This window comes from Carya illinoinensis, chromosome 16 (assembly GCF_018687715.1).
Source record: "Carya illinoinensis cultivar Pawnee chromosome 16, C.illinoinensisPawnee_v1, whole genome shotgun sequence".
In the NCBI taxonomy this organism is placed as follows: Eukaryota; Viridiplantae; Streptophyta; class Magnoliopsida; order Fagales; family Juglandaceae; genus Carya; species Carya illinoinensis.
Genome location: NC_056767.1, coordinates 9,580,007 through 9,594,174, shown reverse-complemented (window position 1 = coordinate 9,594,174; position 14,168 = coordinate 9,580,007). Strand labels below are relative to the sequence as shown.

At 36.7% G+C, this 14,168-nt stretch overlaps 1 protein-coding gene across 1 annotated transcript; it reads right to left on the bottom strand.

Annotated features, from left to right (window-relative positions):
- Positions 1-11,343: 11,343 nt before the first annotated feature.
- Positions 11,344-12,555, bottom strand: LOC122298467 (protein MIZU-KUSSEI 1-like). Its single transcript, XM_043108218.1, has one exon. The coding sequence runs from the start codon at positions 12,153-12,155 to the stop codon at positions 11,463-11,465; it is 693 nt and encodes a 230-aa protein (XP_042964152.1). The 5' UTR covers positions 12,156-12,555; the 3' UTR covers positions 11,344-11,462.
- Between the last annotated feature and the right edge of the window lie 1,613 nt (positions 12,556-14,168).

Here is a 14,168-nt window from a genome sequence, read left to right as displayed (position 1 = left end):
TTTCTTCTTATATCTCTTATAATTGTTTTCCTGCATCTAATAAAGCTTTTTAATTGTCATTGCTTTCACATTTTGAGCCCAAATTTTTTCATGAAACTGTTAAATATCTGCACTAGCGTCACTATAAGAAAATTGGACAGTTATTACTATTTATTTTGTGTAAAAATGATTATTTCTTGCTAAAACTAATTTGTTTTAATAGGAAATAATTATTTTTATAAAAAATAAATAATAATAATTGTCCAGTTTTTTTGTAATACGTGAGACTATGACAGCTAAAATTAAGACTCTAGAGGAGAGTCACACTTGGTCTGTCACTAGCTTATCACTCAATAAAATATTTATAGGGTGTAAGAGCATCCTCATCCGGTTTCTCATCCCCATCCCTATAATTTAACTCAAAATCACATTTCCTCAAATTTATCCCTAAATTTTATTCATCTTCTAAAAACCTCCTACATCCCATTCCCCATCCCTATCTCTATTCTATTAAATAATATTTCTCTATTCTTTTTTTATTACTTTTTTCTCTCTCTTCCATTTACAATCCTAACTACTAACTCTTTTGTCTTATTATCTTTTTTTCAAATATCACTTTCTACTAAATATTTATATGATTTTGACTCCCCAATATAGTATTTTTTCAAATCATTAATCGTACTATAAAAATAGTAAATTTTATTAATAAAGTAATGCATTTTCTAACGTGATGAAAAATTTATTTAGAAGAGATGATTTATTAATTAAAGATTAATGAGGATCCGTAGTCACGTATTGATGATATAATTTTTTAAATTGGTTGTAACAGTAATATTCCTGTCTTTTCTCCAACGGTCATATTTTTTGTCCTTTTTACAACGGTAATATTTTTTGTCATTTTTTCAACGGTAATATTTTTTGTCTTTTTCCTAACGGTAACTTCTTTTGTCTTCTATCAAACGGTAATATTTTTTGTTTGTAGTGTAACGGTAACTTTTTCCTCTATAAATTAGCATATTGCTAACATTCACATTCTCACAAACTCAAGTTTCATTTCATTTATAGAACAGAAATTCTATTGTATCCTTTGATCTCTCACTCCCTTCATCAAATGGCTCGTATCTTCTTTCGCAAATTATTAACATATGTATCCTCTGAAGATGATAGCGATGTTCATACTGAGGAGGTCGATGGACAGTCATCGAGGCAGCGTGAAAATTGGCACCCACGTAGGTTTATTCGGCGTGATCATTCCCAGGGGCACGAGCGCCTATTTCGTGATTATTTCGCAGAGAATCCAGTATATCCCTTGAATCTATTTCGAAGAAGATTTCGTATGAGCCGTCCCTTATTTCTTCGTATTCTAAATGAGGTAGAGTCTTACGAGCCGTATTTCGTCCAGAGAAGAGATAATGCCGGACGACTCGGTTTATCTTCTATATAAAAAATAACTGCAGCACTTAGAATGCTAGCGTATGGGGTAACTGGAGATTTTATGGATGAATACATACGTATTGGTGAAAGCACCGCAATGGAGTGCCTAAAAAAATTTACTGAGACAATAGTAAATGTTTTTTCAGATGAATATTTGCGGTCTCCAAATGCTAATGATATAGCCCGATTGCTGCTGGTTGGTGAACAGCGAGGATTCCCAGGAATGCTCAGAAGCATTGATTGCATGCATTGGAAGTGAAAAAATTGTCCCGCAGCCTGGAAAGGTATGTACTCTGGCCACATCCGTGAACCAACTATTATTTTAGAAGCAGTTGCTTCATATGATCTTTGGATATGGCATGCATTTTTCGGTATGCCCGGTTCACATAACGACATTAATGTGCTAGAGAGATCTTTTATTTTTACGGAACTTGCCCAAGGGCGTGCTCCTGCAGTCAATTACACTATCAATGGCAACGATTAAACTATGGGGTATTACCTTGCAGACGGTATTTATCCCAAGTGGTGAACTTTTGTGAAGATAATCCCATCACCACGAGGGAACAAGAAGAAAAATTTTGTGAAAGCACAAGAATCCGCAAGAAAAGATGTCGAATGTGCATTTGAGGTACTTCAACAACGATTTGCTATCATTCGTGGACCTTCCCGAATGTTCAAAGTGAAGGACCTAACAAATATTATGAAAGCATGTGTTATTTTACATAATATGATCATTGAAGACGAACGTGATGATAGTGAAAGTCTGAACATTGAGTATGATCAACTTGATGATGATCTCTCAGAATTGTCACGCAATCATACAATTGAGCTTACGGACTTCATCCAGTGTTATCATCATATTAGAGATAGATCGGCACATCATCAGCTCCAAGAAGATTTAATTGAACATCAATGGTTATTATATTCCCAACATTAGCCCTGTCGCATTCAAACTATGAGCGAGTTTCCATAGTGTTCTTTGAATTTATGTTTGAGTTAGTTTGCTTTGCATTTGTATTTCCTTCATGTTATTTAAGATTTATGTTTGACTTATTTTGCTTTGCATCGGTATTTCCTTCGTGTTAGTTACTTTTATATTTGAATTGATTTACTTTGCATTCGTATTTTCTTCGTGTCATTAGTGACTATGTTAATGGTAAAAGTCGATCTTGGATTGCCTTTTCTTGAGGGACAATATTTGCAATCTATATGATGATTCAAGTGTTATTTTTAATCAAATTTAAAATTATAATAACATATTACTTGCATGATCAACTTGAGGGACAATAAAACAACTTGAAAAATACATAGCAGTGTTCAATCTACATCTATCAAAAGTCCCAAAAATAAGAAATACAACTCATAATGTCACTATTATCAAAAAAATGTTCAATCTTTAGAAGTATTGCGTCTGGATATAATTTCCCCCTGGAGTTGCTGGAAATATAACCGCTGCATTTCTGGCATGACACTCACATCCATCATCATAATGCGCTGATCTGATTCCTTCTTCGCAAGCTCTACTTTCTCAGTCTCCAACCTCAGTCTTTCGTCCTCTTGACGGATTCTATTTTGCTCTTTTTCAGCTTCAATCCTCATCTTCTCGGCCTCCAACCTCAGTCGTTCATCCTCAAGGTGTAATTTTTTTTTCCTCTTTTTCATTGTCATACTCCATCTTCTCGGCCTTCATTCGATAAAACGCTTTCTCCTGAGCGCGTGACTCCTCCAAAAGAGTATACTTCATCATCCTGAGTTGGAAATTTTCCTTTGCTTGCCTGCCTTGGGCCTTTCGTTTTCCTTTCTCTGCTTTCCTTCCAATTGGTCGGTCCAATTCGACCACTTCATTCTCCATGACATTATCTGCCTCCATATCAAAAACAGAATCAACTGTAGCGCCAGAACATCGAGTTGGGGTCGGGGATGGCGACGTCATCTTCCTTCGCTTTGGATCATCCTTTGTGGCTCACCAAATCCACTTAGGTTGGTCCTTCAACAAGTGCCAACAATGCTCGAATTGGAAGGAGCATTTTTCTAGCGCTTGATACATAACCTTGGCCTTGTCAAACTTGCATGGGAAAAAAAATTAATGTCAAACCAATGTAAGAGACAAGAATTTTTAGAGTAAAAGAGACAAGGATTTGGAAATTCTACATTGTCTTGGTCGGTCATGCCACTTTGATTTAACCCTTCAACTTGGGCTAGTTTCGCACAAAACTTGTTTGTCGCCTTTTGGATAACCGACCACCGATGAATTAAAGATTTTATTGTCCGCTCATGGCTGGTTTCTTTAAATTGTTGGAAGTATTCAGAAATTTTTTCCCAAAGTTGAGCATGTTTTTGATATGTTCCCTGGACGGCATCAAGGCTACAATTTAGCCATGCGGAGACAAGTAACTTGTCTTCTTCGGGAGTGAAATTCGCACCCCGCACTGATTTCCTATTGCCAATAGGCTCGTTAGGGGGTAGGGGTGGAGAGTCATCAAGGGTTAATGGAGATGTTCCACTTTACCCGCCATAAGTGGGGTCGAGTTGAGGATCTTGACTAAGGAGATTGGTGAAGTACATGTGTCCAGGGTCTTAGAAATCCATCTCTAAAAAAATAGGGAAAAAGTCGATCAAATTCCCATCACTGTGAAGTTTGGGGTTCAGTCAGGGCTCAGGAACCGAATGGTGACATTATGGAAATTTGGCAATCTCCTCATGGTGGCAACGACTGGTTGCCAAGACTTGTTCGCCATCCGCGTTACCTAACCATTGAGGAGATGGCCATAAATATCCCTAATCCTCACATGCGGTTGTCATCATCACAGCCGAGGGGGTTTAATTTACACATTACTACACTATCGCAACAGAATACAAACAACCACAAATAGCATGCAAATCACAAAACACAAAATAAGAGCATTCCCATCCGGTTCCCCATATTGAATAAGATAATAAATGTGGCTTAGAATGGTGTAAATATTGACAATATGGGTAATCTAGGAGTCCAGCATCGATCGGCTGCAAAACATCACCCGAACCCCGATTGAAGTTTATGGAGAGTACCACAAATTGCAACTTGGCCTATTCGAGTAACGATTACCCCGCCATATCGATTGAGCCCTAATTACACTTCTGAATTAACCCCATCATCACAGCCTAATTATATTCCCCACTCCCCCGAATGACACGAAACACTGCAAATGACCAAACAAAAACGAATAAATTACTCAATAATCAGAAATGGTAATATTATAGTTAAGGAATAGCAAAGTGACAAAAGGTTAGACCAATGAATATGTGATTAGACCAACTCATAAAGTTTCATTTTCATAAAATAATCTATTTTTGAAAACCTTGTTATGAGGCAGTGCACACAAGCTTAAATACTAACAACCAATGTGTTATACTAGTTTCAAACCATATTGAAATATTTTATAAAATGTTAAATGGCTGATTGGCAAAATAATACCAACCAAGAAGTACCAAAAACAGGCTCCATACACAATAGTATATGGGCCTATCATTAAATCATAGATATGGAAGATCCTTCAAAAGAATTTTCTGCCTCTTTCAATGTCTATACATCACAGTACATAACAAATTTTTTTTAATAACCAAACAAGTTCCAGTTTTGGGAATGGGACCTGTAACAGAAATCAGTCTCATGGCCATCAATGGCAGCAATCCGCCAAAACAATACCAATTTCTAAGGGAAAATATGAGAACAACAAAAATGAAAATATTTATACTAGTATCAAATTCCAACCAAGAAACAATTTTGGGCCCACGGGGGAGCCTCAAAGAAGATCTGTCCTAGCAATAGCTGATGATCTATCTTTGTACATTTACAATAAAATAAGAAATATGCAAAATAGAAATCAGGCAAGACTCCCGTAGTAATAGCTGACAATTGTGGCATTGTCTCAACCAAAAATTTGCATTGACAGTTAATGGAAAAGTAAGTAATAATTCTACATAGCAGTGTTCTAAAAATTCTTGCATATTGGAAATAATCGAAACAACAATCACAAAAGTTCCAAACAGATTTCCCCAAATTTCTCACAATCTCACAATTACACTTAACCAAAATCCAAACAATCGGTATGCACAGAGATACCAAAACAACAACCATGGAAAATGCACAGAGATACCAAAACAACAACCGAGAAAACAACTGAGAAAATGCACAGAGATACATGTGCATCAACCGAGAAAACAACTGAGAAAATGCACAGAGATACCAAAACAACAACCGAGAAAATGCACAGAGATACCAAAACAACAACCCAATAGAAATCGCAAGGTATTCAAACGCAATAAGGAGCAATAATACGATTCAAATAAAGAGCATAAACGATTCCATCAAATAAATCTCCAAAACATCAGAAATCATGCAAGGATTCGGACCAAGGATAAAGGAATTCGGCCATTGCAGTAAAAAAACCCAAATCTTCATGCCACTGATCGAGATTCATACCTGTGAAAGAATATTCAAACCAATATCTACCTCGGTCCTTAATTTTTCAATTTGAAAAAGATCCCTCACAGACTTGAGGAGAAGAGAAATCGGTCATGGCGTCGTGGCCAATCTCAACGGAAAACCCCAAATAGAGAACCAGATAAACAATCAACGAAAACCATAAAGAAATTAAACAGAAACTTACAACCGATGGAGAGCTATCGTACCGATGGAGATGCGAATGGAAAAGGGGGGCCAACCGATGGAGAAGAACACGCGGGGGAAGGGGAAACCGATTGGGGTTTGTTGGGGATGGGGACGTACAGTAAAACCCCAAATATGGGGAAACACTATACAGATTGTAAACGGCAACCGGATAATGGGGAATCGGATGGAGTGGGGTTTTTGGGTTAAACCCTAAAATTTTCCCCAAATTTTGAGAATATGGGAGATATGGGGAACCAGATGGGGGTGCTCTAAGTGGGTTTACAAGTTCAGGTACAAATCGTATGGTAGCTTCAAGAGCTATAAAGCTTGATTAGTTGTAAAAAGATATACCCAAAATGAAGGCATTGACTAGTGATCTGACTCAAATTTTAAATTGATATTCTCATCATACAACAAATGATATTTGCGCTCAATAGGCCTCTGAATTAGCTGTGAGCTAAAGAAAATAAAGCCCAAAACGTGTCCTTTAAAAAATGTTGTGGAGTTAAAGAAGAACCTAGAAATTGGGGTGAAGTGGGCACGTAGTTTAATTTAAATAATCTTCTGGACTGCTCGATGAACTCATATTAAGGCAATTTCGACATGTGACAAAAATTTTAAGAGTTATTCTATATAAAATTTAGGATGTACAAATCTCGTGTAGTTTCTTTAAAAAAAATGAGATTCATTGTTAAAAAAAAAAATAGATGCATATATTCAAATCAATCTCACTTTTTTTCAAATGTCAAATATAACATTTAACCATTGTGAGACCAACTCTCTTATTATCTTTTGGTAATTAGGCTTTGCTGGGAGGTGTTTTAGACACACGTACATGCACTTATCGAACTTTGAAATAAATAATATACATGTAGTACAACTACACGTGAGTTCTATAAAAGTGATTTTACATAGGGCTGTTCAGGCCCAGCCCAGAATTCGGTGGATTCTGGTTCCGGTTTTCGGCCCGGATCAAATCCGGGCAGGAACTCAGATTGAGAAAACCGGTTTAATCCGGTCCGGGTACCGGATTCCGGGACCCGGATTTAAAATCCGGTACCCATTTATAAACTGAAAAGAAAAAACCCTAATTCTACCCCGCCCCCCCATTTCAGATCGATATCTCTCTCTCTCTCTCTGCGATGCGAAGTGAGTATCTTCCTCCCCCAGTTTCCTCTCTCACGCCGAACCCGTCTCCTACCTCTCTCGCGCCGAACCCTCTCTGAGTCTCTCCGAAACCATAGCCATCGTCCCTCTATGAGTCTCTCCGAAACTCTAGCTTCTTCATCCTCGTGCCTCATCGTCATCCTTGCGCCTCATCATCATCCTCGTGCCGATATATGTAAGTAGATGCTTCATTAATGTGTTTGTTTAGCTTAGACTGCCGATAGCATTAGGGTTTATTTTCTTCTCTGCCGATAGCATTAAGAGATTTTTCTTCTTATATGTTGCCTTCTTTTTTTTTTCCCATCTGTTTGGGTTTTCTAGAAATAGAGGTACCAGATGTATGGCTTTGGTACATGTAGTATTATTTATTTTTTTCTCTGCTCATTTGGGTTTTCTAGAAATAGAGGTACCAATCTTTAGTATTTCGTTATAGAATAAACAAAATGAGAAGATACCATAAAAATTTAACTTTCTTCATGGTTGGGAACTTCCATCTTTTTCTTGGGTGTGATTTATTTTTGGGTGTGATTTGTTTTTGGGTGTGATTTGTTAGACAGAGACTTCATTCCTGACTAATCCAAAGTAAATGGAGCCTTAAGTTTCTAAGATGGTTGCGAACTTGTAAATAGAAATAGAAAATCCTTTGATGCCATCAGATTTTGGCTATTCAATCTGTATTGATCTTTTACTCTTTTACATGGCCTGCTTTCTCTAGAAAAAGCATGTATATATTACATGGCCGGCTTTCTCTAGAAAAAGCATGTATATATAACAATATTTTGGTCCATATGTGATGAATGATCCAGCTGGGATCTCAAGTTTTCAATGAGGCCAAGCATGATTTGCATGTAAGTTAGGATCAGTAGTACTTGTTGGTCTATTATATATGATGTTTGTTGGCATATATGGTGCATTTGCATGCATAGCAATTGGAGCTAGCATTAATTGTACGTGATCAATTAATATTGCATGAAAAAATCCCTCACAAATTCTTAATTGGCCCAGTATGAGTGAAAAATCCCTCACAAATTCTTGTCGCTGGTTTTGGTTTTCATTAATTGAGGACTCCCATTTCAAAAGTCTAGCACTGATCATGATGAGATAATCGAAATAGAAAATGTAGGACAAGATGAAGAAAAGAGGCCCCTAGTCTGATCCTATATTATTATTCTCCATGCTGTTCCGCCTCAATCCAATATTCTTATAAATTAATTCTGGCCTTTGAATATTTTTTATAAAGTCTAGCATTGATGACTTTGGCTCCTCTCCATGAACCATATATGCCCAATTACTGTTAATTTGACAGAATAAAGATTTTATTTTTAGGAGGGGGTTGTTAATGGAGGTAAGAGATTTTGTGCTTGTCCTTGGTTGAGTTCCAAAGAGTTTATTGATTTGGTTTTATCATGTAGGTTCTGCATATTTTGTGCTTGTTTGCTGGTTCTAGGGGCCCCCATATCTCAGCAACTTGTGCAACCATTTGGTAATGCTTGTTGAATGGATCTTGTAATAATTGACTTATGCATGAGTTTTTTAATGCCACAAGTTGCTGATGAAGTACATGAAAGATCAATAGAATCTGATCTTGTTCTTGTCTGCCTGGAGCAGTTTCTGATAAAAAACAATGACCTCAGGTTGACAGTTTCTTTCTAATGTTGTTCTTGGTGGAATTAATGTACTGAATTTTTTTAACCAAATTAATTTAAATGCCCTGATTGAGTTTGTTCTACTTCATTATCCAGTTGTTTGCTTGACTATATCTTTTAAACTTCTAAGGAATGGTGGATATCTATTCTTTTTGTAAATGCATAGTTTTGATTGGAAGAGTTGGGGCTAAGGTTATAAGAGGATCTAACTAAAATTTTACAGGGTGGTCTTGATGTCTGCCACAGCAGATATTACACGATACAAGGATTACTTCAAGGATCTTGGCAAGGGGGAACGAGTTGAAGTGCTGTCCAGATTGACTCTCTACTGCAAACCACAATTATTTTTTGAAGTATGTAAACTTGAAATCCACTTCCGTAATGGTTTATTCATTAATATTTCAAAGTGTCATTTTTTAATCAAGTTCACTGTTATTTATCTGTTTGCAGGGCCCCCTCAGACTATACAAGTCAAATGCCCCAGGATCTCTTTCTTCTTCCTCCTTTTTTGTCTCTCCATTTCCTTTTAATGCTTAAGAAAGAAACTGTATTAATATATATATATATATATATATTAGTTATATCTCTCCATTTCCCCGAGAGACACATGAGCTAGAACTTCCCCCCTTCCCCCCCCCCCCCACAACACAGCTCAATTTAATATATATATATATATATATATGGCCAGATTTCTTCAATAATTTCATATGCATGAATCCTGATCATCGAAGTGTATGGCTTAGACTCATCAATATTCCAATACCCATCAATAAGCGTATGAATTAAAAGCTGGTGTGGAGTTTAGTGGGCTTAATAATCCAAGAGGTCACCATCCGATGCATGTGCCTGATTGGCAATATACTCAGTGGTGTCTTAGGGTCAGCTTCACAGAATTGGATGTCCCTTTCGATATAATGGAGAATCTAAATTTGTAATAAAAAGAGTGCCACAATATTTTTTTCCTGAAAAAAGTTTAATAATATAGGCTTAAAAAAAAAATGCCCCGGGTAGAGGTCGGAACACGGATTTCCGGGTTGTAAAAATTCGGATCAATCTGGGTTCCAGCCCGGGTCATAACCCGGGCGTATCTGGGCCAGATTTCGGCCCGGATTTGGAATCCGGGTTCCGAGCCGGGTATACCTGGATACCTGGTCCGGTACCTGGTTGCTCAGCCCTAATTTTACATGCTGATATATATGTTAACCAATTTTTTTATTGGTTAAATTTTTGAGTAGCTTTTTATACAAGCAAGACTTGCCAAGTCATTTTGTAACAAGTTTGCACAGACAGAGTAGCTCGCTTAGGAGGTCTGGATAGTAAATTGAGATTAGATAAGTTAAGATGAAAATCGAAATTTAAATAAAATATTGTTAAAATATTATTATTATTTTAAAATTTAAAAAAGTTAAATTGTTTACTGTATTTTGTATAAGAATTTGAAAAAATTATAATAATGAGATAAGATAAGATAAAATGAATTAAAAGGCTTTTGGAAACCAAACCTTAGTATAAAGCACAAATCATTTTATGCCAGGCCAAACATTTATCTAAGTTTGATGCAAGGTTGTGTAAAAGTCTGAAAATCCGACTCTGGTAATGACTCCAACCTCCGATTTTGACTGTCATTCGACCTCTTCTTCAGACTTTAGCAACTGACTCCGGAGTAAATCACACTGACATCCACTTACGACTTATACATCCAACTCTGATATTAGCATATATATATAAGTTATAAAAATATGTATTATTTATAATTGATCATATATACTCATATAAAAAGTCTAGAACTTATATAATTAAATCAATATTATACTAGTACGCGTTAATTATTATAGAATAACATATTTATACTATAATATAAATAGACTAATAGTCTAATATAATTATATACACATCATAATATTACTATCAGACATAGGCAATTCTCCTTCATTTTAACAAAGTTGGAGTCGAATCGGATTTTGCACTTTTCATATGTGAAATTAGAAATCAGAGTCGGAGTGAGAAAAAGCTTAATCCAATTCCGACTTGATCGGTGCTCAGCTCTAGACTTTGACAATATAGTTGCGCTATCCTAAATGGCAGAAGTAAATAAATTCGTGTTTCGTGTCAACATGATGAAAATTGTTAACATACCTCATGCTTATCTTTTCCAAATGAAATTGAGAGAATCCTATTTTGTGGTTACGCTGGCTAGTTTAGCATAGTGCCCTTAAAGTAAAATCGAGCTGAGAACTCTCCACAATCGGATACTCTGCAATCTCTCCCAAAGGTACTCCAGATCATGAGACTTACCCCAAACTTCTCGCAGAAAACAAAGTCATCAACGGACTTTCAATTGCAACAAAGGGAAATGAAGGTTAATTTGGTGATGCGTGCCATGTTATAACCCAACGTAAATTTTGATGAAAACTTAGTGATATCCTTGTGGGAATCAACTCAACCAAAAGAAAGAAAAAGAAAACAGAAGCGAAACGTTTTTGATTTAATCATTGAACGAGCAAAAGGCTTGAGAAAATGATTTTTATGTAACTTTGATCAAAGTTCTTGGTTTATATATATAGTTCTACTAGATAATCAAAACTCTAATGAGCCCTCACAAAGAAAATACTCAATTCTGGCCCTGCTGCACCATCAGGATTTATCATGTACAAAGATTCAGAATCCTTAGATCCAACAACTCTTTCGAATCTTGCTCTCATGTACGTCAATTCCCCATCCGCCGTTTCCTTTTCCGAGGGGCTGGGAAGAACCCCGGCGCCCATGGAAACCCCTCGCAAATGCTGCATGACATAAAGTTCATCGTCGGACATTTGCTTTCTCCTGATGGAATACCCAGTCTTTCTTCCATTACAGTATACTGCCCAAACAAACTCCTCTAACAGCTTCTTTTTCTGGGTTTTAGTTTCACTCTCCAGCGCAATTCTTACGATGTCCGACGCCATTTCCTTGTGGAAAGCACTGCTGTGCATGGGCAGCTCGATGACGAAGATGGGCATGCAATGAGGGTCCTCTTGAATGGCTAGACTCATTCTCCCTTTGCGATAACCGAAGATAGTACCCGTTGTGGCATTGTCTTTGAGTAGAGGCTTTCTGGGTCTGCCCAAAAGTGCCACCATCTTGCACCCTGAGGTCAACATGGGGAAGAGCTTGAACATTTTCAGGAGCCCGCCGGTGGATTTTGTACGTTTCTCCCCCGGAGTAGTACTATGCCGGAGCAAGGATAGTATTGCGGGATTCTCCATTTGGAAGAACGGGCTAGAGTGGACAGGAGGCATTCTTTAACTTCTGTTTTGAGGTTTTGGTTCAAGGAAACTAAAATGTCCTGTTGGAGATAGATTGGTGTCTGTGAGTTAGGATAGATATAGAGAAAGGAGAGGGGTCGTCTAGGATGGATGATGATCTATAAAGGAGTTTTGGACGTTGGTCGATCACTTCTAGGTTGGGTTGTCCTTTGGAATCTTTTAAGTGGGGATTGGAAGAAAAACACATCAAACACATCATCAAATTGATTAAGAGAGAAAAATGGGGAGGAAAATTACTTGATGTGACCACGTTTAGGGATGGAAAAGCAAAGGGAAAACGTGATAAGATAAGGAAGGGTCGGACCACACACAGAAGTGGGGAAGAAGGGAAAGGAAAGGAAAAAAAAAACTGGGGAAAAAGAGGGAGAAAGGACTGCGGCAATGTTGGTTTGGCATGTGCCTCTCTGATCATTACATAGAGCATCAACGTCAAAAACTTTTATGCTTTTCTATTTAATTTTTTTTCTCAAAACCCATATCCCCAAGCCCCTCACTAATTATTGAGGTGCAGCTCATCTTTCCTCAAACACATTTCCTGTTTATCCATGGAATTTCCTTTGCATAGTGACTCTCTCTTTCTCAGTCACTTTTTTGTAGTTGCCATGGCCCCTTCTTAAATGTCTGAACATGGTCATGTAGTCTTGTTCAGATGTAGAGGCATGCCAGGCAATGCTAATTAAGAAAAGAGGGACCATTACTCTCATCTGGAACATTCTCTTTTGGATAGACTTGTGTTTTAAGGCGAATAAGTTTATAGAACTTAACCATAAAAGGTTAAAGATGGGGTAGGGGCAGGTATTTACCGCTTTGGAACCAGGGAGTGAACCATATGGGCAAATGAGTACAGGTGCACATCATCTTTGAAGGTGGATGTTGTAAGTTTAGTTAAGATTTACCCCTCAAATGTATAAGTCTCGTTTACGTCTTTTATTAAAAAGTAGATCCCACCATGAAAAGTGTAAAAAATCCTCTTTTTCCCAATGAGGTCTATTTTTTTACAAAAAACTTGTGCATTTGAAACTTGTCCATAGCATTACTCTTTTAATTATCACATACACTTAAAATTAAATGATTAAGGCTTAATTTGCTCAAAGGATATTCATTCATCTTCAACAACAATGTCCAAAACCATCAATTAAAGGAAGATCAGATGTTGGGTGTGGAGTATATATATGGAAGGACTCCTTTCTGCCTAAACTACAATTATTGATGAATGAGAAAAAATCCAAACAAAAAAGGGTCTATATATGTTATCTAACCATGACATGACTAACAAAAAAGCAGCAAGTGTCGGCATCACTCTGCTTGTACCATTTACCTTTAATTGATTGTACAATATGTATTGAGTTTGATACTTTTTGGTGCACGCCATGATCTGTTCCTTGGTTATTTTCTTCGACAAGTACCGTCTACAATCCTGATACATCTCTAATTGCATTATAAAGTTAGCTCAAGCTTTTACATGATCATGATGTTCATTTATTTATCTTTTGAATGGACATTTACATGACCATTTGAAAGAAAATAACAAAAAATTATGGATTTTTCTTTGATTATATGCATGATCATCTAAAATGGGTACTGTATATATATCCTGTATCAAGATACAAACATATATGCAGATGGCCGGGTGATAGATCATGATGATGACAGCAAAACAACATACAGTTTCAGTACATGAATTTATAATTTTGATCATCATGCATCTTGTCCTTTCTATGTTCAAACCCCAAATCAATAAGCTGCAGCGAAGAATACCTAGCGTGCAATAATACTGAATCAACCACAATATAATATCTCGTTTAATGAGGTAGAGTCTAGAGTTAGAGCTCGAATTCAGAATTTCAATCTATCCCGATACTATATAAAATCATCACTAATTATTTCAAGAGTTTCAATTGATAAAAAAAAGTTGATTTTATTATTTAATTTATATTTCAACAATGATAGAATTTAGCCTTCAAATGAGGTTACTCGTAGCCTTTC

Excerpts from the sequence above, each read along its gene's own strand:
- LOC122298467 (XM_043108218.1), bottom strand. The coding sequence starts at position 12,155 with ATGCCTCCTGTCCACTCTAGCCCGTTCTTCCAAATGGAGAATCCCGCA.